At 44.8% G+C, this 26,034-nt stretch overlaps 1 protein-coding gene and 1 pseudogene across 2 annotated transcripts; one reads left to right on the top strand and one right to left on the bottom strand.

Moving 5' to 3' along the window:
- Window positions 1-2,051: 2,051 nt before the first annotated feature.
- LOC118662465 lies at window positions 2,052-4,520 on the top strand (annotated as a pseudogene).
- Window positions 4,521-6,606: 2,086 nt separating this feature from the next.
- LOC118662646 (prion protein) lies at window positions 6,607-23,019 on the bottom strand. 2 transcript variants are annotated; one of them, XM_036321268.1, is made up of 3 exons: window positions 22,882-23,019; window positions 19,872-19,967; window positions 6,607-8,944 (listed from the first exon to the last, which is right to left on the bottom strand). In XM_036321268.1, the coding sequence occupies exon 3, from the start codon at window positions 8,932-8,934 to the stop codon at window positions 8,152-8,154; it is 783 nt and encodes a 260-aa protein (XP_036177161.1). In that variant the 5' UTR covers window positions 8,935-8,944; window positions 19,872-19,967; window positions 22,882-23,019; the 3' UTR covers window positions 6,607-8,151. The 2 variants fall into 2 exon arrangements, with proteins under 2 accessions (XP_036177161.1, XP_036177162.1); XM_036321269.1 differs by having other exon boundaries at window positions 22,886-22,929.
- Window positions 23,020-26,034: the final 3,015 nt, after the last annotated feature.

Here is a 26,034-nt window from a genome sequence, read left to right as displayed (position 1 = left end):
AGTCTGCAACTGAAGCTCCCAATTTCTCCTTTTTTTCTTTTTTTTTTATTCTGGGATTTATTTACCTTCTGTAATTAAAACTTTGTTGCGGCTTCAGCTCCGAGGCTGGCTGGCTGAAAGTAAGTATCTGGGATTTGTTTAGCTTTTATAATTGCAACATTGTTGCATCCGGAGCGCAGAGCTAGGGCGCAGCGGGGAACCTTGGCTTCCTCCATCGCCGGGGCAACCAAGCCTCATGTTCGCTTCAGCTGCATGGCTGCTGGCCGCCATCTTGGTTAGCAGTTAATTTGCATATCACCCTGATTAGCCAATGTGAAGCGTAGCGGAGGTATGGTTAATTACCATGTTTGTCTATTATTAGATAGGATAACTAACATGCACAAAAAAAGTGCACTTTTACATGCACAATTCAATACATTTTCACAAACTGAACAACCTTATGTAGCCAGCAGAATATTTAAACCCTCATGCCTGATCCCCACCCACCTGAAGGATACCTACTGTTCTGACTTCTAATGCCCAGGCCATTCTGCTTTTGTATTTTATACAAACAGAATCATGCAATATGTGCTCTTTTGTGGCTGGCTTCTTTTGTTCACTATTATGTTTGTGAGATTCATTAATATTGTTGCCTGGAGATGTTATTTTTTCAGTTCTCATTCCTGTATAAAGAGACCACATTTATTTATCAATTCAACACTTGATGAACCTTTGGGTTGTTTCCCATTTGAGGCTGTTATGAATGTAGTTGCTATGAAAATTCTTATGTACAACTCTTGGTGAATGTAAGCTCTCATTTCTGTTGGGCAAATCCTCAGGCGTGGAATTGCTGGGTCAGTGGATAGGTGACTATTTAGCTTTAGTAGAGACTGCTAAAGAGTTCCCCAAAGTTGTTCAACCAACTTAGATTCAGCTGTTTGGGAGGATGCCAGTGCTCCCCACGCACCTACTGTGTGCTGCCCCCTTTGTGTTGAAGACTTCTTTTAATTTTTTAAAAAATTCTCACTGAGGATATGTTTATTGATTTAGAGAGAGAGAGAGAGAGAGGGAGAGAGAGAGAGAGAGAGAGAGGTGAGAGAGAAACAACAATGGGTTGCCTCTGGTATGGCTCTGACTGGAATCCTGGAATCAAACCTGAAATCTTTTTGGTGTATAGGATGATGCTCCAACCAACTGAGTCACCCAGCCAGGGTGAGACTTGTTTTTTTTAAAATATATTTTATTGATTTTTTACAGAGAGGAAGGGAGAGGGATAGAGAGTTAGAAACATCGATGAGAGAGATACATCAATCAGCTGCCTCCTGCACACTCCCTATTGGGGATGTGCCCGCAACCAAGGTACATGCCCTTGACCGAATCGAACCTGGGACCCTAGAGTCCGCAGGCCGACGCTCTATCCACTGAGCCAAACCGGTTAGGATGCAAGACTTGTTTTAATTTTTAAATAAACAATGACAATAATTTGCTAAGTTTTAATAAAGCTAAGAACAAATGATAAAGATGAGAGGAGATTAGGCCTAACTTTGTCCCCCTAATTGCAGGGATTCTTAACCTGGAAGGGAGCTACCCATGGATAGAATTTGGGAGATACATGAACTTGGATAGGAAAAAAAAAATCACATCTTTATTTCCACTAACCTTCACCTGAAATATAGCCTTTGCTCCATGAAGAGTGGCCGCAGCATTAGCTGTGCCTGTGAGTATCACCCACTAGGATCACAGATGTTTTTGTCACGTTAAGGGCATGTGGCCAGCAGCCCAGTTTGCCAAGGAATGAGGGGGCTTCCAGACACAGGATTTTCAGTGCTCAGATGGGAACGTAGGGGGCAAACCAGGACAAGTTGGCCATCCCTACCCCAGGTGAAATCCCTTACACTTATCATTATGCAAATATTAGGTAGTTAGTAGGTCCACCAGATCTTACTTAGTGCGTTTAAAAATATTTAATCGGTGTAAAGCTGTTTTGATAATAACTATATTTTAGCATTTGCTTTCCTGTGTAACCGCTATTTATTTTATATACTTAAAAACATTCTGCTGAGCCCGGGGCGATGTCTGCGGGGGCAAGCCAGCGAGAGGAGTGGGCGGCGGCGGCCAGGGAGCCAGTGCGCGTGCGCAGCGGTGGCCTCCCCGGCATCCGCCACCTGGGAGCGGCCGGGCGGGGACCGGGAACGGAACGAGCGAGCCAGCCAGGGGGGTGGGGCCCGCGGCGAGGCCCAGCCACCAGCGGGCGACAAGGGGACCTGGAGCAGCAGCTGCAGCGGGCGCGGCTGGCCAAGCTGGCGCAGCGCTACGACATGGCCTCCTCCATGTAGACAGTGACAGGGCTCAAGGAACCTCTCCTTGAAGATGGAAACCTCTCCGTGGCCCACAGGAATGCGGTTGGCGCCAGGCGATCCTCCTGGAGGGCCAGCAGCAGCGTTGAGCTGAACACCACGGGCGATGGAAATGGAAAGAAGTTGGAGAAAGGTTACTCACTGGGAGAGGACGGAGGAGGAGCGGGGAACAGTGTGCAATGGGGACAAGCCCCTCCTCGAGAGCTGCAGCGATTTCCAGGTATTTTACCTGAAAAGGAGAGGCCATCCCCACCGCGACTTGGCAGAGGTAGCTTCTGGGGAGAAGAAAAACAGGTGGTCGAAGCTTGTGAGGAGGCCTACAAGGACGTTGTTGAAATCAGCCAAGAGCACGGGCAGCCGATGCACCCAGTCGGACTGGCCTGGTCCCCATCTTCATGTTACAAGGTGCAGCATGCACCGGAGCGGGCCTGCCCCTCAGCCAAACAGGCCTTCCAGGATGCCGTAGCTGAGCTGGGCACACTGAACGAGGATTCCTAAAGGATCTAACGCTCATCATGCGGTTGCAAGACAACCCCACCCTGTGAGGGACCGGCTCAGCGGATGAAGAAGCAGGAGAAGGCAACTGAAGAGCCTTTGGGTCCCTGGCTCTTCCTTCACCCACCAGCCCCCATCATCGCTGATGCTTCCTTGCCACAATCACTCGATATCTAGTGCTAAACCTATCTTATCGGTATTGGCAGCACAGCTACTCAGATCTGCTCCCTATCCCAGCGTCTCTGAGCTCCTGACCCCAAGTGGAAGTGACACATAGGTGTGAGATGACACACAGGGAGGGAGGATCAGGTATACACACCTGAGGGAAAGCCAGATGGAAGGAGAACCAATGGAGGGAAAGCCAAAACATCACATGTGTGATTCAGATGGGGCATCCAGTTCTCCAGGGATCCAGCAAGGCCTCTGAACAGGGCAAGCAGGTCAAGGTGAGTCAGACAGAGATGTAATATGGGCAGTTCAGATGCTAAGGCTCAAATGAAGACCTCCATTTTTCAAGGCCTGGTATTCACACTCCCCAGTCTTGCCAAAGACTTAGCTCATAGCAGGCAAGGGCGTGTCCTTACCGGTCAGCATAACTTGCCGGTGAGGTGGGGAAAGAACAGCTGGGGCTACTTGTGCTGGACAGACTGAGAAATTAGGAGAAATGCCTTCTTTGGGCAAGGCATAAAGTTTCCACCAGGTGGATGAGAGTTGTTGAACTAGTCTGTATGATGAGTAATTTGTAATCTAGTAGAAAAGGTAATCACTAGGCTTGTCACAAAGCAATTTGCCAGGACGTTCGTTCATTCATTCATTCATTCATTCATTCATCCATTCATCAAAGATCCATAGCTTTTGTTGAGGAACCTTTGGTATTTAATGTGAGTTAAGGGGGCTGAATTTCTGCCACATATGGGTAACAGGTCTGTTCGCCTAGTTAAAATTCCATCAGCTCTTGATACCAGTTGGTCTTCTAGTATAACAGATCACAGAACAGGCAAGCAGGTTTTAAACCCATTGAGTTTGTGGCTAAGTAGTATTGCTGTGGTCACCTTTGTAAAGGCCAAGAGTGTCACATTACATTTTTCAGCTTTCATAGACGGTGTGGCCAGGAAAGCCTTTGGGCCAAGTGTTCACAAACACGGCTGACCTGAGGCTCTTAGTGCATATGTACATTTTCCTGGAAAACCTGTGACAAAGACAAGTGGGCAGAAATGTTCTTATAACAAATTAAATCTCAAACAATACCTAAACTTCCCCCTACTCTCTCATCATTTCTATTATTAGGTAGGTAGTTCTACACTTAAAAAAAAAAAGCTTCACTGAGATATAATTCACATGTCATGAGATTCACCATTTCAAAGTTTACAACTCAGAGATAGTAGCATATTCACAAAGTTGTTCATTGATTACAAAATATCTTTACCACACCAGAAAGAAACCCCATACCCATTAGCAGCCAATTGTTCCCACACATCTCCCCAACTTCTGGCAACCATGAATCTACTTTCTGTCTGGATTTACCTAATCTGGATATTTCATTTAAAGTGAATCATATATGCCCCAACCAGTTTGGCTCAGTGGATAGAGCGTCGGCCTGTGAACTGAAGGGTCCCAGGTTCGATTCTGGTCAAGGGCATGTACCTTGGTTGCGGGTACATCCCCAGGAGGGAGTGTGCAGGAGGCAGCTGATTAGTGTTTCTCTTTCATTGATGTTTCTAACTCTCTATTCCTCTCCCTCTCTGTAAAAAATCAATAACATATATTAAAAAAATAAAGTGAATCATACAATATTTACCCCTTTGTGTCTGGTTTACTTCATTCAGCATCACATTTGTAAAGTCCATCCATGTTGTAGCCTGGGTCAGAATCTCATCCAGCCCCTTTATGGCTGAATACTATTGTGTAGTCTACACTCTTCACCCTGAAGGACACATACACTCTTCCATTTGATGTTGTGGTTTTATCACACACTAGGAGAGACTGAATAAGACATTGTTTCTGTTGTTCAATTATTCTTCATGTGATTATGCCAAAAGTAAGATGGCGGTTTTCCGTGGGCATTTTCCATAACTTGGATGAACAGAGCCAAACAGCCTGTCCTGATTTATTCATTGAGTTCATTCCCTAGCATGTTCTGGGGAAGGTAGCAGCCAAAGCTGGTGGGTATTAGATGTGTAGCAGAGTCACAACGGGCCTCTTCTATGGGTGGGAGAGAAAAATCTTGCTCCTAAAATCCTCAAAGCTAAGAATGATCTCTGACAGACTTTAGGGGGTGTGGTGGGGATCTGGGCTTGGCTGAGCATGTAACTATTCATTCTTTTCTTCATTCATCAGCGCGTGGGATAAAAGGAGATTCAGAGACATGCAAGAGAACAGGGGAAATGGGCATTGGCTAGAAAAAGAAATCTCCTTTCTCATTGGGTTCTTTGGTCTGTGAGTCTCCACCATGGGCAAGGCCACCTGACACACAGCTGGGAGGGCCTGGAATCTGTGAGGCTCTCCCTATATCTTAGAGTTGGCAACTTTGGAAGGTGAGCCAGGGCCATAGAGAAACCTGAGTGGACACATTCCATGTGTGGGCAGCTACTGAGCAGGGTGATAGGCATGCCTAGCGTTCGGAATTTGGCAGCATAGCACCCACGGAATTACAGCTAACACTCAGTTTTGTTAATTAACTCCATCAGTATAACTCAAATGCCAGGTGTGTTTGCAGAGTATTTGTGTGTAGGAGGCAAATTATCTAGCTTAGGGTTTTAGATCCTCCTTAGTAGGAGCCAAAATAAACAAATTTGCTCATGAAACACTTCATTTTGTGCCAGGTATGGGGGTGATGGCTGGATTTCAGGTGCTGGACCCAGAATGAAGCATTTCTGTTTGTTCTACAATGGGCACTGAGTAGGCACCCTTGACAATCCTAATTGGAGTGACGATGGGCAGTCCAGTCTGTTGAGGGCACAGAATCCAGATGGCATTTTTATTAGGAGAATCCTGGCAGTGTGTGTGAATATGGGGCCCCCACAAGGCACAGTCCTGGGAATACCTTTGAACTTGGTTGAGAGTGACACTGCCACACCATTCCTAGAAAGATGGTATCATGGGCTGAATTGTGTTCCCACACCATTCCTATGTTGAAGTCCAGTCCCCAATACCTCAAATGACTATTTGGAGACAGGACCTTTAATGAGTTAAAGTTAAAATGAGGCTGTTAGGATGGGCCTTAACCCACTATGATGGGTGATGTTCTTATGAAAAGATTAGGACAGAATACCCAGAGGGGGGAAGACCATGTGGAGACACAGGGAAGAAGACGGCCAGCCACAAGCCCAGGAGAGAGGCCTCAGAAGACACCAATCTCGCTGACACCTTGATCTGACTTCTAGCCTCCAGAATGGTGAGAAAACACACCTGTTGTTTCAGCCACCCACTCTGTGGAACTTTGTTATGGCACCCCTAATGAACTAAGAGAGATGGCATAATCAGCAAGGAAGGCAATGAAAATGGGGTCCTGTAGGTTTTTCAGAAGTCATGGGGTCATGTAAGGGTGTTAAGGGTTGGAGTTAATGAAATTGATCTCTTCGCCCAATACCAAATTTAAGATAATGACTGTTTGCTTATTGTTAGTTTTTAAAGGGGGGGGGGGAGGGGCAGATCTGCCAGGACAGTTAGGGAGAAATGGCCCTGGCCCCAAGCACCCTGGTGGCCTCCAGCCTGGGGCTCCAGCAGCCGGTGGGCCATACTCTAGTGACTATAACTGCCAACTCCACAGAAGAGGCTCATTTTAGCTCCTGTTTAATTGTAGTCAGATATTAAACATTTATAAATTTTTATACAACAAATCAAGTACATGCAAAGTTACAAATATAGAAAATATAAAGTACATGCATATTCCAAAGACCACTTTGGATCCTTATAAAAAACTATTCAGTGCACATGGTAAGCCTAAGGACCACGCAAAAGGGTTCCCCACATATTTAGTACCTTACACAACAGGTAATGCATTAGATACTTCAGATATTAACTGCTCTAACCAAAATTTGTCATATGCAACATATACACATATATATGCATATACATATACATATATATATAATTACATAGAATACCCGCACAGTGTAAGCCAATAACATTGCAGAATAGTAATATAGATCTGCTAGGCGACAATATTGAATGATCCAGGGAATAATTTTACTTAAATAACAGGAACAGAATTTCTTTTTCCACTCAGAATGGATCATATTTCTGTCATCTCCAACCTAAGATTTTTCTTTGTGGATTTATTCCTTATTTTCCAACTCAAAATCCAATTACAGACATGAAGGATTCAACCTAATTCTGGTTTTTGACAACTATGAGACAGCAATGAAGAAACGCAAGCATTTCTCCATTACATAATCTTCTGTGATCATGGTGTTTTTACAGCTAGTTTCCTTTATATTAGTATCTCCTGGTTTCACCCAATGTCAAAATCATTCCTATTTCCAGGTAAATGAACAAAGGAGATTTGTTCTTACTTAGTGTCCAGAAGGTAACCTAATTTTTAACTGCCTTAATTATCTAGTGGATGTTACTAATGGAAAGGAATGCCACATGTAGCTACCCTCCAAAGGCACCACTCCCAAATGTTGGATTTTTTTAGTCCCAGAAGCCTTTCATATCATGTTATGATCATTTCCTATGAAATGTCCTCTGCCCAGAGGTCTAATGTTGCATGAATATTACTCTTGATGCAATAGCTGCTGTGTAGCCTATATTGTGAAATGCAAAAGAATGTCACAGTTCTCTGTAGACACAGGGCTGAGCCTGGGCCCAAGAGCTAAGGATTTCTAGTCCTATTTTTTCAATGAGTATCCTTCCAAATTTTGCAGAAATGCTATTTAAACAGACAAATGCAGTCAGGTTTGCTTAAAATGAATGAGAAAATGTGTCCAAATTGCTACAAAAACACTGGCAACTAAGACGGGGCATTAGTATACTGAGCTGTAGTGGGGCAAGGAGCCGGAGGTATCTAGGCAAAAGTATTTGAGTACTGTTTTTAGAATATGTTAGCCTCAGTATTGCACTAGGCAAAAAATAAGCCTAGGCCATGGAATGATTATTTGCTGTCACACTTTTACCAGCCTGGCACTTGCACTAACCCATGAAGGACTTAATCAAAAGGGGCTTGAATACATAGTGTGCCAGGCCTGCTCTATATTTCCCTGTGCCATCAAGCCAAGGGTATTAGCCTACGGGTGACAAATGGAGAAGCAAGAACGAGACACCACCACTAAAGGGCTGCAGGTAGATACCCCTTCCCTCCCCAGACAAAAAGCTGCCCTCACCCCACTATTAGGAAAATGAGGAAAGAGATGAGGAGGATCACAGGAGGGGAGGAGAAGAGGATCACGCTCGCCCCTCTTTGGTAAGAAGCCTGGTACTCTTTCTGGTACTGAGTGGTGCACATCTCCTCCACCACACGCTCCATAATCTTGACGTCTGTCTCGGTGATGTTCTCCCCCTTGGTGATGGTGGTGACCGTGTGCTGCTTGACCGTGATGTTGACACAGTCGCGCACAAAGTTGTTCTGGTTGTTGTACTGATCCACAGGCTTGTAGTACACTTGGTTGGGGAAACGGTTCATGTTTTCACGATAGTAACGGTCCTCATACTCATTGCCAAAATGTATGGGGGGCCTGCTCATGGCACTTCCCAGCATGTAGCCCCCCAGGCCCCCCACCACTGCCCCGGCTGCGGCAGCTCCTGCCACATGCTTCATGTTGGTTTTTGGCTTATTTGGCTTGTTCCACTGATTGTGGCTGCCACCACCATGGGGCTGACCCCAGCCTCCACCACCATGGGGCTGTCCCCAGCCTCCACCACCATGGGGCTGTCCCCAGCCTCCACCACCATGGGGCTGACCCCAGCCGCCGCCGCCCTGGGGTTGACCCCAGCCGCCGCCCTGGGGTGGGTAGCGGTTGCCTCCAGGACTACCCTGCCCCGGGTATCGGCTCCCGCCGGTGTTGCCTCCTCCAGGCTTCGGTCGCTTCTTGCAGAGGCCCACGTCACTCCATGTGGCCACAAAGAGAAGCAGGATCCAGCCGCCCACGAGGCTTTTCACCATGATGACTTATCTGCAAAATGAAGAGGGTGTCAGAGTATTAGGTCTATGTTAAAAGCACTGAATATTTGCTGCCTAACAAATGGCTGCACGGCAGTGACATCAGCACCTCCGGCACATGCTCTTCACTCTCTGTTTCCTTCGAAGCACCTCTGACAAAAGTAAACTGTCAAGTAAAGGGTTAACACAACACTTTCTCCTTCTAGGGATGATTTTGACCTTAATATCATTTCGGCTCTGCTTCTGGGAAATGTGATAAAGGTGGAGTGTCAGCAACATTGCTTATGGAAAAAATAACCTCTGATTTAGAAATGCAACCGGACTGGGAAAACCTAAGGACACCTGGTGGGGTTGCCATCAGTTTGGGCTTTCGAGCAGTGATCCTTGCACCTGGCACATCCTTGTGGGGACCCTGGAAGCTGTGCCCATTGGGCTATTATAAGGGACAATGGCTCCTGTGGAGCCTGGGGCTTCTATGCCAAGGAGAACCTGCCTGTTACCCACCAATATGGGTCTCATGCCCTTAAGCCTGAGCAGGCACTATGGGGTTTGGGGGTGAAGACAAGACCCGGGCTGCTGGGTGGACCACTGTACAACCCTAGTGCGGCCCCTATGGAAGTCTGTGCGTCTAATGTCCTGTTAGGAAGCTCCCAGGTGGGTGCTGCTGTAGTGAAACACAGCTGATTTCAGCCTTTTCTCCCCTGTAAGAATGTAAGCAGGAAAGAAGTCTCTTTGCTGCTATTTCCTCTGGGGCCAGGGCAGTGCTTAGCACAGAGCACGCACACAATAGATATTTGTTAAGTGCAGGAATTAACATCCCCTGAACATATAAATGCCAACAAGAATTTGCTTAAAGGAAAACTTTTTTTTTTTTTGAAACAGGAAACAAGCCAACTTATAAATTCATCTTTCTCTCTATACATGGACAGACAGATGGAGCTGCTTAAAGTGGGGTAAAGATGGCTGTGCTCACAAGATCTGCACTCACTCACTGGCTGAATAAGTTTAGCTCAGCAGGTGATGGTTTAGGAGTGACCTATTTTCTTCTAATTTTTGGTACAGAGAAACATGTCTTATATAAAAGGGCTTAAGAAAAAACAAATAACCCAAATATCCTGTGTGATAATTTATGCCCCTTTGCAGAATCCAATTTTAAAAAAATCTCCTTTCAGACAAAAGATCTCATTTATCCTGGGTGCTCAGGCCTAAGGGCAGAGCTCTAAGCACACAGTAGAATGATTATTAAGCAGTTTCTATTGTACCCCACGTCAGAGCATACGCTCTTTAATATCATTAGGTGCCATAAAACCCAAAGTGGCATATGCTGAAATGCTGATGTTACTCTTATCCCCAGCACTGTTTATCTTCAAATGAAAGTGGAATCAAGGACTAGAAAATGATTTTTCATAACCTTCAGAAAAGAAGGATGAAATAAATAAATGAATTAACATCCTGTTTATGTTTTTACTATCATAGAAATATCTTGGAGATCAAAAGTATGTTTGAAAGTTATGAGCCAAGTTAAACTGCTTAGATCAAGCCAATGTAGGACTTTTGGAGGCTGTTGGGTAAGGATCTGAGGGGAAGGGTTCTGGCACATGGCCTGCTCTCCATCTGCTCATGGCACCCAGCTCCTGGCCTCCATGCTGTTCGCCCTTCTGCACAAATACCTCCGGGAACTAAACTAGGGGATTATCACCCTCAGTCAATAATGCCCAACCAAAAGGGGTTCTGTGTCAACAACTATTTCATTCATTCCCATGAGCCAAACTCAGACAACACCCTAGAGCAGTGATGGCGAACCTTTTGAGCTCAGCGTGTCAGCATTTTGAAAAACCCTAACTTAACTCTGGTGCCGTGTCACATATAGAAATTTTTTGATATTTGCAACCAGGGTAAAACAAAGACTTATATTTTTGATATTTATTTTATATATTTAAATGCCATTTAACAAAGAAAAATCAACCAAAAAAAGAGTTCGCATGTCACCTCTGACACGTGTGTCATAGGTTCGCCATCACTGCCGTAGAGCTATTCTTGAAGTTTTTCTTTCTCACAGCACACACTGACTCTATCAGCAAATCTTATTAGCCTATCTTGAAAACAAATCTTAAATCCTGAAACCTGTCACCTTTTCCAACACTACCATCCTAGCTGAAGTCTTCTCCATCTCTTCTGGCCGGAGTCTTTACAGCCTCCAACCAGCTCCCCGCTTCTGCCCAGGTCCCCATTGTGTGTTCTCCACTCAGTGGCCTGAGAGAGCCTTTTCATATTCAGGTCACACCCGGCTACTCCTTTGTACTCAGGATAAAACCCAAGTCCTGAGCATGCCAGGCAGGCCCCACACGACCTCTCCACTGTTTCTCACATCTGGCAATACTTTCTTATCTTGGGTCCTTTGTACCTGCTGCTCCCAGAGCCTGGAAGCTTCTTCCTCCAGTTCCTCTTATGGCTCTGGTCTGCTTTGACGACACCTCAACAGGTGTCCACGCCACCCTACATAAGTCAGCACCCCGTCATATCCCTCACCCTGCTTCACTTTTCTCCAGGGCAGCAATGCTACTTAACATCTATTGTTTACTGTTTGCTTATTGTTCATCTTCTCCAGGACAGGAGTTTTGTGTTGTGCACAACAGTATTCCTAGTGCCTAGATGTCATGTCTAACTCATAGACATGCAAAATAAATGTTGAATGAATGAATGAGTGTGAAAACATCTATGATAAAGCATACAAGATAAGCTAAAAATTAAATTTCTATCTACAGTGAACCATATTTATGAATTTACAAAACGTATTCTTTTCTGCAATGGCCAACTGTCTACCATCTTCAACTCAGTTAAATAAATATTTAGTTCATGTACCAGCCACCATGACAGACTCTGGGTGAAGATGTCACCTGAAATGATTGAGGTGGGAGGCAGAGGAGGCTGCAAGGGGAGTAACACAGTCTGGTGTTGATCATGCCTTGTTCAGGGCTGTAAGAGTTGCGGCTCTGTCAGCTCAACTAGACAGGTAAGCAGGTGATGACACCATAGTACAGGAGGCACAGAGAGGGACTTGGTCCTCAGGGAGCCAGACACAGGAGGTGGATGGGGCCACAGAGCATTCAGAGTGGAGACAGGTGGTGAGAGAGAAGACTGGCAGGTCTGGAGATGACAGGGTTTCATGGAAGTGAAGCTTCAATGTGCAGTGGAGAGGCAGGTAGAGGTCAGGTGACAAAGGGCCTCCTAGGCAAGGTGAGCAGCATCCTGACTTGCCTGGGAGAGTTTACACCTGTTGTTCCTGCACTAATATTAATAGTGCCCCTTTCATTCTCAAGAGTGTCCCAGTTCGGATGCTAGGTTATACAGTCAGCCCAATTACAAGGCATGTCAAGTAGTCTGCACTTGATCCTGAAGGCAGTGGAGAGTTTGGAGTTTTCTTTTAGAAAGAACATTGTGGAGAATAAAATGGGGATTGTGTGTGTGTGTGTGTGTGTGTGTACAGAAACTAGTTAGAAGGGTACTGCAATGATCGAGGTAGAAGAAGATGGCCCTGGCCAGGGGGTGCAGGGTAATGGATGGTTTTACGTAGATGTTAGCTTCTGGAGAGCTTGGTGTTTGATGTGGAAGGTGAGAGACTGGAAGAATTGAGGTTTCTGGATTGGGCAGCTACTTGGACAAAATGCAGAAGGCAGAGCAGGTGCGGAGGGAGATTACTGAAGGGCTTGGCTTTGGCAATGCTGTTATCAAGCTACATGTGGAATAAGAGATATCAGTAGATAGCTTGACAGCTTGGTGAGTCTAGAGTTGAAAAATGACCATGGACTGGAGATACAGGCAATAGGGAACCAGAGACATGGCATGTGTTGCTGATTAGAACTTTAAAACTGAATGCTGAATAAAGAATATAATATTCAGTATGTTATTATGTTCACGCTATTGAATCATTCATAGAATATATTAAGACTAGATCATTTTAAAACCAGTTGAGAACAAAAGTAACATTTAATTATGAAAAGCATTAAAAATAACAACTACATTTTGAAGTAGAGAATCATTTCTAAGAATAAAAGGGACTCAAAACTTACATCAGACCTTGGAGAATCTCTTTCTATTTGTGATAAAATAAGGAAGATCTTATAGTATTTAACCCAAACCTCTTATTCTACAAATTAGACCACTAAGGTTCAGAAAGGTCAAGAGTTCGCTAGTGAACTTACTGGGAACAAAGACTAGGCTTCTGAATCCCTGGCTGTGCTGTGACACTAATCATCTCAGATACTCTCTGTGAAGGGTCAGGTTGTGGCCCAATCCTCTGGTACATTTAAGACATTAAGTATTTGATAAAAGTAAATACCTATTTATCACTAAGAAAATTCCTACTCAACAGAGTAGGAACAGGAGGGAACTCCCCTAACTTGATAAAGGTTATTTAACAAAAACAACAAACATAACGGATAACCTCTGAGTATATTTACTTTAAATCGGAAACAAGACAAGTCCAAGTAGCTGCCCAATCCAGAAACCTCAATTCTTCCAGTCTCTCACCTTCCACATCAAACACCAAGCTCTCCAGAAGCTAACATCTACGTAAAACCATCCATTACCCTGCACCCCCTGGCCAGGGCCATCTTCTTCTACCTCGATCATTGCAGTACCCTTCTAACTAGTTTCTGTACACACACACACACACACAAGGTCCATTATCTTAGGACACATGCAAAGATAAAGAAGTAACCAGTGTTAAGAACTGCAAAAAACCAAAAAACAAAAAAACCCCCACCAAAACACCCCCAAAAACCCCAGCTATCATTATTTGCAATGACTATAATCATATACGTAGAAAAGCCAGCAGTCTCAACAGAGGTAATGAGACCCACACAAGATCTCAGCAAGGTTATGGGATACAAGGTTGCCTACAAAAATCAACAGTATTTCTCTACACCAGCAATAGTTGACTAGAAAAAAATTTTTTAGGAAATAAGACATTCACAATAGCAACCCAAACTGTAAAGTATCTAGATATTGACTTAACTAAGAGAAAATAAGACTAGGGAAAAAATGTAAACTCTAAGAAAGAACATAGAAGATAATCTATTAGAATGGAAAGGCTTTTCATGGTCTTGATCAAGATAACTTAGTACTAAAAAGATGTCAATTACCCCTAGATGAGCCTATAATTTCAATAAAATGTCAATAAAAATTCCAATTGGATTTTTTTGAGGAGCTCAATAAATTTACACGTGGAAAGAAATGCCCATAAATGGCAAACTCAACCTTAAAATAAAGAGGAAAGAGAAAGGAATGCGCCATATCAGACATTAAATTATACTAAGGCCTAGTAAAATAAAGACCATATGGTAAAAGTCAAAGAACAGATCAACAGAACAAAAAAAGCAGACCAGCAAAAGTTTAGAGATTAAACCCAAGTATGTATACTTTAGTGGGGACTTGACATATAACAAATGAACACTACAAATCAATGGAGGAAGGAAGGTTTGTTTAGTAGATGCTTCCAGGGAACTAGAGAAAATTTAAACAGGATCCCCACCACTGCATGTATAAGTGGACTCTAGGTGGATTGCAGACCTGCCTGTGAAAGGTAAAAGTATGTTAGAAGAAAATACAGGAGAATGTCTTTGTGACCTGAAGGAGGAGGGGAAGGACTTTTTAAACAAAAAGCAAAAACAGTGAGGGAAATAATTGAAGAGTTTTATTACGTAAAAAATTAAGAAGTCTTGTTCAGTGCTATGAAGAGCACAATGATCAAAGTTAACAGAGAAAATACACAATGGTAAAAAAAAAATGTAGTATTTAAAACCAACAGAGAATTTATTTCTAGAACCAATAAGGAATTCATACAAAGCAATAAGGGACAGAAATTCCAATAGAAAAATGGCCAAAAGATATAAAATGATAATTTACAGAAGATGGAAAACCAAAGAGTATAACAACATGTTAAAAAAAATTAAGAATCAGATAAAATTAGACAAAAAATCAGCCAAAAGAAAAAAAGAAAGAGAGGGCAGGCATGTTAGAATAAAGGCACCCACATGACTATCAAAGGAGTCTGAGTGGCCCGGCCAGTGTGGCTCAGCGGTTGAGTTTCGACCTATGAATCAGGAGGTCACGGTTTGATTCCTGGTCAGGGCATATGCCCAGGTTGTAGGCTCGATCCCCAGTGAGGGGTGTGTAGGAGGCAGCCTATTAATGATTCTTATCATTGATGCTTCTCTCTCTTTTTGCCTTCCTCTCTAAAATCAATACAATTATATTTAAAAAAAATCTGTCAGATGGATTGCCTTTCTATTAAAAAATAAGTTACAAATATCGACTTTAGAATTAACTCATTCAATAAGTATTTATAGAATAACTAGTATGTGCCAGTTTTAAAAGAAACAGAAAACTTGAGTTGATCAATAATCATAGAAAAAATGGAGAAAAATGTCAAAAATTAAATATGATTACTTATTGATTTTTTCAATAAATATGTCTTATGAGGATATTCTAAAGTACTAGCATTGTGCGAGGAGCTGAGGACAGAATGGTGCATAAGATATTTAACTTAGTAGGTTCAAAGACCAAAAAGGAGGTGTATCTGGAGCTGATGGGACCGGAGTGGGTGAAAGCCAGCTCACCAGGACCTCATAGGCCATAGAGAAAATTTCCATTTCATTTTGAATGCAGTGGAGAATCATTAAAGGGCCTTAGAAGAGTAACATAATGGGGCTGTTTTTTAAAAAGATCACCCTGATTGTTGTGTAAAGAAGAAAATTTAGGGGGCAAGAAAGGAAATGGTGAGACCAGCTAGGAAACAATTAAAGGAAGATGGCAGTGTGGCCTGGGATGGTGACCATGTTGCTGAGGAGCTACGAGTAAATGAGACCCATTTTGAACCAGTTAAGACTTGCTGATAGAGTGGATGAAGGAGTGAGAGTTAACTAGGTTTGTGCCTTTGTGTCCAGGCCCATGGTGGCAATGAATTAGGGGAAACTGGTGGAGGGCCATGTTTGGGAGAGAAAACCAAGAGTTTTAGTTGGGACACATTAATTTTGCTCCACCTATGAGACACTGAAGTGGAAGTATGAATTGGGGCAATTGTTAAAAGAATCTGGAACTTAGTAGAGATAAGCATTTGGGCATCTTCACCTGAGAAGTAGTGTTAACAGAAAACTTGAACTGATCAATAATCAAGCCAAAGGGATAAAGGTCAAGATTCAAACTCCAGTATTTCGAGTTGATCTTGCTCTGTTACCCAGCCTCCCGCAATACGGGTGACAAAACCTAAAAGAAAATACCACCAAACTGACTTCAACATTTTAGTAAAAGAAGAATACATTGTGACCAATAAGGTTTATTTAAGGAATACAAGGATGGTTCAAAACCAGGAAATCTATTAATAGGTTAAGAGATAAAAAAAAGATTCTCTGCTAATGTTGAAAAGTTTTTAATTAAAATCAACATTCATTTCTGATTTTCAAAGTTGAAGTTGTTAAAATGGTTTCTACAGAACTAGAAGGTAGTCCCTTTCCATCAACAAGAATCACTATCACAACATATAGCCCACACCCTATCTTAATTAAAAAAGGAAAAGCATTCTCATTAATGTAGTAAACAAGGTAAGAATGCAAGCAATCACTCTTGTTATAGAATTTTTAACCAGGTATGTTTTTCTACCTGGAAAATCAACCCAAAGCATCTCAAAATACACAAGTGAGCCTATTAGGGTGGCAGTTTTTGAAATCAATATTTAACAAAAGAGTCCCCAAATTAACTGGAATTAAGTTAGATTTAGCATGGAAAAAACAATCCACCCATAATGACAAAATAAATATGCCTTCCAAAAATAAATAAATAAATAAATAAATAAATAAATAAATAAATAAATAAATAAATCTAAGAGTTAATCTAATAAATAGTACTTTTGTGAGGAATGTGATAAAATTTTAATTAAAGACATAAAGGAAAACTAGGAAAAAAGAGAAAGACATAAAGTCTTTGGTTGGGAAAACCAATACTGAAAGATACCACTTCATTTCAAAATAATCCAGAAAGTTAACATAGTTTTAGTAAGAATTCAAAGGAGATTTCAAAGAACATGAGGAAATGATACTCAAAATTAAGAAGACTGAAGAAACTATTGAACAGGAAGAAAATCTAGGGCACACTTAGCCTGCCAGGTATTAGAATGCATTGCAAAGCTGCAATAAATAAGATCACATGGCATTGGCACATGAACAGAATGACAGAGCAATGGAACTACAGAAGGTCCAAAAAAAGATCCATAGATTACCCCAATCATCCTATTCCCTCCCATGTGTACAAGGAGTCAGAGCCGGTAGGAATCTGCCCAGTGGTTGTATGCCAGGGGTCAAATTTCTGATACTCATAACATGTTACAACTTGAAACCTAGTTAAATTGGGAAGTGGCACCAAACAGCGTCCCCACCAATCCCCACCGCCCTGAGGAAATTTCCTGAGTTAAGTAGAACTCATTTGTTATACAGTAGATCCTCCTTATCTGTGGGGAATACATTCTAAGACTCCTAGTGGATGCCTGAAACCATGGATAGTACTGAAACTTACATATACTATTTTTTTTTTCTGTATATACTTATCTATGGTAAATTTGATTTATAAAATAGGCACACTAACAGACCATTAACAGCTGATAATAAAATAGAACAATTTTAACAATATACTATAATAAAAGTTATGTAAATGTGGTCTCTCTCTTCTCTCAAAATATCATCCTTGCCCTAGCTGGTCTGACTCAGCATCAGCCAGAGGACTGAAGGGTCCAGGGCTTGATTCCAGTCAAGGGCATGCACCTTGGGTGTAGGCTTGATCCCCTGTGCTGGTCAGGGCACGTGTGGGAGGCAACCAATTGACGTCTCTCTCACACTGATGTTTCTCTCCGTCTCTCCTCCATCCCTTCTACTCTCTCTAAAAATCAATGAAAAAAATATCCTCGGGTGAGGATTAACAACAACAACAAAAAATATATATTTCACCCTTCGTGATGTGAGATGATATAATGCCTATGTGACAAGATGAACTGAGGTGCTCAGACCTGTGTTCAATTTAAAACTCATGACTTGCTTATTTCTGGGAGTTTTCCATGTAATATTTTCAAACTGAGGTTTACCATGGGTAACTGAAACTGCAGAAAGCAAAACCATGGATAAAAGGGGACTACTGTATTTTAATTTTTTTGAGGTCATTGCCCTTTACAGAATCTGATGCAAGCTATACCAAATTTTGCAAAGTATTTTGGGCTTTTCACTACTCTGAAGCCCAGTTCTGGATTGAACAGGGCAAAGGCCCCGAACCTGATCCATCTCAGAATTACTTACGGAGCTTTTAAAAAGCAACATTGCTGGAGCCTATCCCAGGCCAGCAGCCAGGGAGTTTCTAGTGATGGGATTTGGGACTTTACAATAAAACTTCCCTGGGAATTGCGCTTCTAGCCAGGCTTCGGAGCTAGGTCCTCAGAAGCCCAACGCTTAACATTATAATGCTTTTCATAAAACGGCACACCTCCCTTGATGTGATCACATAATACAATGACAGTAGTAAGTAGAATACCAGAAGTAAAAAGATGAACAAATTGAGAAGAAAATTCTCCCCACTGTAGGAACTGCTACACACACTATTTACTCAAGGATGACTTTATAATGCTGTAGCCATAAGCTCATTAGATACAGGCATGCTCTGAATGTTTAATACAAGGCAGTTCACAGCTGATATAGTCATCTTGGAAGAGGAAATAAGATCCGAAAAGGGAGAATGGGATAGGTAAATTAAAACTACAGCTTAGCAAAACTTTCCCCTCAAAACTTTTCATCAGTTGGTTGATAGTCACCTTCAGAGTTAATTTGGTGCAGGAATGTTTACGTTATTGTTTTATTTTTATACTAGAGGCCGAGTGCACAAAATTTGTGCAGGAGTGATGCTCCCCTCAGCCCAGCCTGCACCCTCTCCAAACTGGGACATCCCTCTCACAATCCTGGACTGCTGGCTCCTAATCGCTTACCTGCCTGCCTGACTGCCTGGTTGCCCCCAACTGCCCCTCCCCCCGCCATCCTGGTCACCCCTTACTGCCCCCCCTGCCGGCCTGGTCACCCTCAACTGCCCCCCCTTGCTGTCCTGGTTGCCCCTCATGCCCCCCCTCCCCCCCGCCCCCACTGGCCTGGTTGTCCCATGCAGCCTGCTGCTCAGTCATTTGGTCATCCCTCACTAGCCCCCCTGTCGGCCTGGTTGCCCCATGCATCCTGCTTGTTCAGTCATCGTTTGGTCTTTCCTCACTAACCCCCTTGCTGGCCTGGTTGTAGGCAGCCATCTTGTGAGGTCATGAGGGTTAATTTGCATATTACCTCTTTATTATATAGGATTTTCAGTTTTTTAAAGTTTATCTTTATTGTTCAAAGTATTACAGATGTCCCTCTCCCCAACCCCTGCTCCCCGCCTCCCATTGACCCTCTCCACCCTATTCCCCTCCCCCACACCCAGGCCTTCACAGCACTATAATTTTTTTGAGAAAATTCCATACTGTTTTCCATTGGCTGCACCAGTCTGCATTCCCATTATCTACTTTCATCTATTTCTTTAGCCCCAGGCAAGTTACTTTTGTGGCCCTCTTTCTAATGTCTTGACAATTTCTTCAAAATAAGTTTTCTGACTTGTAAACAAAAGATTATCAATTCAGTGCTTTTTTTTTTATTATTTTTAAATGGCTGCTGCCTTATATAATTCAGCATGATTCTAGAGAAAACTGTGGCCTTTTCTCTGCAAAATCAAGCTGATTTTACAAGAAAGGGTGTTGCTATAGGTGTGAGGTACACATACAGGTCTCCAGAGCAGGAGCTTGTGATCACAGCCTTTCTAGACCCTATTTTCTGAGACAATTGGGGACTTTCAACCATCACAAGACCAAAGACATTCCACAGGGTACGTACATCTGTTGTGGCTCAGCTAAGTTGGATCTGTGCCTCCAGGAAGACGCTTCTTCGGCTTGGCTGAAATTGTTCAGTTTTCAAATATACTCAGGAGACCTTAAAAACAAAAAGAAAAAAACTGGAACTGGTAAATAAATCTGAAATATGATCCCTTAAAAGAAAAGCTTAATATATAAATTTTCAAACCACCAATAAATCTATTCCTGAAAAGGGGAAATATTTGATAAGAGAAATGAGGTCAGCTAAAAAAGCAAACATGACACTGAGATCATTCTTTCACACATAAAAAGCAGAGTCCATTTCATTGAAAAAGTTATTTAGAAAAGCAATACATCAACAAAATTAAAATCACCTAGAATTATTAAAACTTCCTTGTTTTTTTTTGCCAAAGCCGGTTTGGCTCAGTGGATAGAGCGTCAGCCTGCGGACTGAAAGGTCCCAGGTTCGATTCCGGTCAGGGGCATGTACCTGGGTTGCGGGCATATCCCCAGTAGGAGATGTGCAGGAGGCAGCTGATCGATGTTTCTCTCCCATCGATGTTTCTAACTCTCTATCTCTCTCCCTTCCTCTCTGTAAAAAATCAATAAAATATATAAAAAAAAAAACAAACTTCCTTGTTTTTGCTTTTCCTTTTAGATTTTGCACATATGCACTCATTATAAATAGTTTAGTCACCTGCACTTAGACCTGTCAGTTTCTTCCCATGTACCACAGGCTTTAAATTATGACTTTTGATGATTACATAAGTTCCATTCTGTTAATATGCCATGATTTCTTAGCTCTGCAGTCACACATTTAGATTGTTTCCCATTTGGTTCTAATTTTGTATCATTCTGCCCCAAATATGTGCTTGTTATTTTATTTTGTTTGGCTTCCATTGCCAAGTAAATGCCCAGGAATGAGATTTCTGGGTCATAGCTTCTAACTTCTTAATGTGTGACCTGATTGCTTTACAAAAAAGTTTAACATACTGATTATGTCATACCCCACCGGGTTGCCCCTCATGGCCCCCCCCCCCCCCAGTGGGGTGTGACTAAGGAAATAAATGTATATATACCAATGGTCTACTTTACATAGATGGTTAAAGTTAATCTTTAACAAACTCTGGAAGTAGGTATCCTTTCCTCTATTTTATGAATGGACAAAAGAAGGACTAGGAAATTAGGTAACTGGCCCAGTCATGACGGCAGTTGCAGAGCTATCTTTCTAACCTCAAAGGCCTGCCACCTCCCCAGATAACTGGAATATGCAAATTGCAGGGGTTGCTGTTAACAAGTAAAATGAAAATCCAGACTTGCTGTACTTTGTGTTTTATTCTGTAAATGATTCATCATTTCACCATTTATCTGTTATAATCTTGACATTTTCTTTTCACGAGTATGAAAAACTTGTGTCAGGTACAAATAATACATAAATCACATCCTAGCTCTGCTTTCTTTCGCTTTCCAGTTAGTTCTTGTTTTATTATAAGAGCCCCTCAGTGTTTGTGTGGATAAAAATGTTCCTTTTCACTGTTTTCTTTCCCTTCAAATTTGAGCGAGTCGTTAATTTTTCCAGAAGTCTGACATTTTCATTCAATTTTCTGTTCCTACATTTTCTGATAATTTCATTTGTAAAAATCATTAATCCTATGCTACCTGGAGTTTGTTTTTGTTTTGTTTTTTGTTTTTTTGCAAGGAAAGGGCAACATCTCCAATGCTCAGCTTGGGAGAACTGCGTATTAAACCATGAGGCTCTGAGTACAGAGGATAATCATGATCAGGGGGTGAGGTTGCATTCTGCTATGTATGAACCTGGGGATGATGAAATGAAAAACAAAGCAGAGGCTCTGAGATGGTTAGGGGAGGAGGTGATGGCGGTGGGCTTACGATTTAAAAAAATCTGTTATAGCTTCCACAGAGTAAATGGAAAAAAACAACAACACAAAAGGGGCAGTGCTGCCAGACTTCTCCCCGTTACTTAATAAACAAACGTGAAGGCGCCTCCCGCACAGATGGAGGAGGATGGCTTTGCCAGAGGCGCCGCCGCCCCCCGCCCCCCCCTGCCCCCCCCCCCCCCCCCGCGGAGCCCCTCCAAATGGCTGAGTCCTCTCCTTCCAGAGGAGCAGGAAAGAAAGAGAAAAGCGAAGGCTGCGGGGGCGCCACACGAGGGGCGCAGGAGACCCTCGGCCCCCGAATGGAGGCCAGGGCCACCCCGAGACCCCGCCCCTCCGGGACCCGAGGCGGTGTCTGCGGTCCGGAGGTGGCGGAGCCCTAACGGCAGCGGCCTCCCCAGGGACCGCCTGGCCCGGTGGGTGGCTGGCCCGGCCGCCTCTCGGGAGGAGCTCGGCGGCGGCTGGGGATCCCCAGGAGCCCCCGCCCAGGCGCAGGCGGCAGGCGGGCGCCCTCCCCCACGCCGCGCGCCCCGGGACATCTGCAAGGGCGGCGCCTGGCCCAGGGGCGCCCTGTCCGCGCCCGGCCTCGGCCCGCCAGCTCCGAAGGGCGGCCGAGTGGCGCGGAGCCCGGAGCCCCGAGGACCCCAGCGCCTCCCCGGGCTCTCCTTGCCCAGGGCCCCGAGAGCCTCGGGTTCCCCGGCCACGTTAGTGCGCGGTGATCGCCCCCAGACCCGCCCACTTTCCCGGACCCGCAGCCCTTCGAGTCCTGCGACTCGCCATCCCGCTCCCGCCGTGGACACGCGTGTGGGTGCGTGTGTTCGGGGAGGGGGGGTTGCGGTCAGACACCTCGGTACCACCTACATCCCCACTAGGGGATTTGGCTAGCACGCCCCCACCCCCATTCCGAATGAAAGGGGTGCCCGAACCAGAAAGGCACAACCAGCTGCGTCATCGAACACCACCGCGCACCCCGCAGGCCGGCCGCGCCCCGCGCCACCGCGAAGCCCCCGACCCTCCCCGCCGTCAAGGTCGGCCTCGGGGGCCGGGTCCCCACCCCCGGGTCCACCGCGCGCCCGTTCTCAGGCCCCCGGTGCCCGTCCCCCCGCCGGGAGCTCCGAGGGTGACTTGGCTGTTTACCTGCCTCGGTGGGAGAAGCTGCTCGCTGCGCCGCGGCTGTCAGCGACTGGCGCGGGGCGGGCGGCGCGCGGGCCCAGGAGGCCGTGCGGGGGGCGGGGGAGGCGGCGGCGGGCCAATCGGCGCGCGGCTCGCTCGCACCCGGGCGCACGGCGCGGGGGAGGGGGGTGGCGGGCGCACCAGGGGGCCCGCCGGGTTACCGAAAAGGTGTTGTTCTGCCGAGCAGGGGATCTGAGTCACCAGAAAGAAAACGAGTTGAGATTCGTTTAAACACCTCTGTCAGCTGATACCTCTCCCGGTGTCATCACTACCAGACGTTGCTCATTGACTATTAAAAACCATATTGAAAGGAGAATTCGTCCCAAAGCGCCTACTCCCCTGTTACATAATGGAAAACTCGAGAAAATGGAACGTTGGGGAATGAGAAAGGAATTTCTGGAGCTTGGGCCACCAGAAATTTCTGAGGAGGAAAAAATGTTTGCTACCCTGGTTTGAGCCCAATGTTTGCAAAGTTCCATATAAATCATTAAAATGGGAGGCCTAGGAAGGGGGCCTCTAGCCATCACCTGCTCCTTCATGTAGTCAGTTTCTGCTCCTCCTTATATGCAAAAGAGATGATTTAGATCATGACAGTTACGAATGAGAAAAATGCACGCCGTTGAGCAAGTCCACTCTGCACACTACAGAACGGTGTATTCTTGCTCATTATTCCTGCCAGGAAATCAGGGGTTTGTCTCCCGAAAGGGATGGTCAGCGATGATGCAGTGATAGAAGGACAGGTGGTAGGGTTAGGGGGACCATATAAATTACTATCCAAATTGGGGTGCTTTTGAGAGTGAGAGGAGCACCAAAATTAAGCCGTGTCAAGGAACGTAAACCAGCACTATCCTAGGAAGAGAATGGGACATCTAGCCCCCTCCTTAAGGGCAAAAGTCTCCAAGACAGGATTTGGATTAAATACTTGTATCCCTGGGCCATCACCCAAGTAGGAGGCGATAGAGTGGTGAGGGTCGGGAGAAGCCAGGAGAACTGTACTGAGTGGAGTGCTGTGAAACAGCTGAGGGTGACATGAGTTTGGGTGGGGCCCTGAAAGATCTGCTGGGAAGGGTCTGGAAGATGTGGCTACTGGAGGGAGATCATTCAGTAACAGAGAACTGGATTTTGGGCAGTTAGAAATGAGCATTGGGCAGCAGTGCCAGCCTGTTTTCTATCCATCAGTCTTATGTAATGACTAGAGGCCTGATGCACTAAATTTGTGCAAGAATAGGCCTTCCTTCCCCCGGCTGCTGGCACTGGCTTCCCTCCAGCACCCAGGACCCGGGCTTCCCTCCCAACCCTGGCTTCATCTGAAAGGAAGGACTTCCATCTGGTCTAATTAGCATATTATGCTTTTATTATTATAGACTAGAAGCCCGGTGCACGAAATTCATGCATGCGTAGGCCTGGCTGGTAATCAGGGCTGTTAGGGCCTTCCCACTGCTGGCTGGAACCTTCCTTTGTTCCATGCTACCCCCTGGTGGTCAGGAATCATTATAGCGAGCAACTGAACTCCCAGTCTCCTGGTCAAACTCCCGAGGGGACACTTTGCATATTAGCCTTTTATATATATAGACTAGAGGCCCGGTGCACTAAATTCATGCACTGGGGGGGGGGGATGTCCCTCAGCCCAGCCTGCACCCTCTTCAATCTGGGCCCCTCAGGGGATGTCCAACTGCCGGTTTAGGCCCACAGGGATTGGGCCTAAACCGGCAGTTGGACATCCCTCTCACAATCCAGGACTGCTGGCTCCCAACCGCTAGCCTGCCTGCCTGCTTGATTGCCCCTAACTGCTTCTGCCTGCCAGCCTGATCACACCCTAACCATTCCCCTGCCAGCCTGATCGATGCCTAACTGCTCCCCTGCTGGCCCGATTGCCCCCAACTGCCCTCCCCTGCCAGACCCGGTTCCCCCAACTGCCCTCCACTGCCAGCCTGATCACCCACAACTGCCCTCCCCTGCCGGCTATCTTGTGGTGGCCATCTTGTGCAAGGGCATGATGGTCAATTTGCATATTACCTCTTTATTATATAGGATTATGTTGACAGTACTTATAGAGCCTTACTTCTTTTCTCAGAGATGGCTTATTGGGAAGGTGAAATGGAGCAGTGTAGCATCTCTGAGTCTGGTGCTGGAGTGGGTGACCAGATCAGATTAGGTAAGAGGCTGGCTTCCCCCTGCCATGCGGGACTCTGGAAAGCTTGGTTAGAAGATGCTGAACTCAGCTTTTTGTCACAGGAATTCTACGTCTACTGGCTGAAGGCTCTGCTTCCTTTTCTCCCACCAGGAAAAGGCTCAAAAAGCAGAGAGGATTTTAAAAAGGCAGAGATGAAGGAACCAAAAGGGTTGCCTTATGTCCTATTCTGGCTATTACTGCTATGTAACAACCACCCCCAAGCAACCAACATTTTCCTTTGCCTGTGAATTGTGTAGGCCAGGGAGTCCGACAGGCAGAGGGGTCTTGGCTCTGCCCCATTATACAGCGGGGCCTTGACTTACGAGTGTCCCGACGAACGAGTTTTTCGAGATATGAGCCGTCTCTCGGCTCATTTTTTGCTTTGAGTTGTGAGCTAAAATTCGAGTTATGAGCCAGCTTCAGATACCCCACCGCTAGTTGGTGCAGCGAACGTCACAGTGAACGCCACAACATCAGCCCAGCATCACGTGTCTCACTCGTTCACTTTAAGCGGTTAGCTCTTAGTTGAAACATCAGTGTTGTGCTCGCATTTGTGCTTGCAGTTATTTTGTAAAACTTCATTTTTGGGTGTCCGGAACAGATTAATGGCATTTCAATTCATTGTAATGGTGAAAATTGATTTGACATACGAGTAATTTGAGTTACGAACTCTGTCACGGAACGAATTAAACTCGTAAGTCAAGGCCCCACTGTACTTGAAGACTCAAAATCTGAGAGTGACTTGAGAGCTGAGGGTCAGAATCACTTAAAGCAGTGGTTTTCAACCTTCTGGCCCTTTAAATACAGTTCCTCATGTTGTGACCCAACCATAAAATTATTTTCGTTGCTACTTCATAACGGTAATGCTGCTACTGTTATGAATCGTAATGTAAATATCTGATATGCAGGATGGTCTTAGGCGACCCCTGTGAAAGGGTCATTCG

Source organism: Myotis myotis, unplaced genomic scaffold (genome assembly GCF_014108235.1).
Source record: "Myotis myotis isolate mMyoMyo1 unplaced genomic scaffold, mMyoMyo1.p scaffold_m19_p_9, whole genome shotgun sequence".
In the NCBI taxonomy this organism is placed as follows: Eukaryota; Metazoa; Chordata; class Mammalia; order Chiroptera; family Vespertilionidae; genus Myotis; species Myotis myotis.
This window is presented reverse-complemented; position numbering and strand designations above follow the sequence as displayed.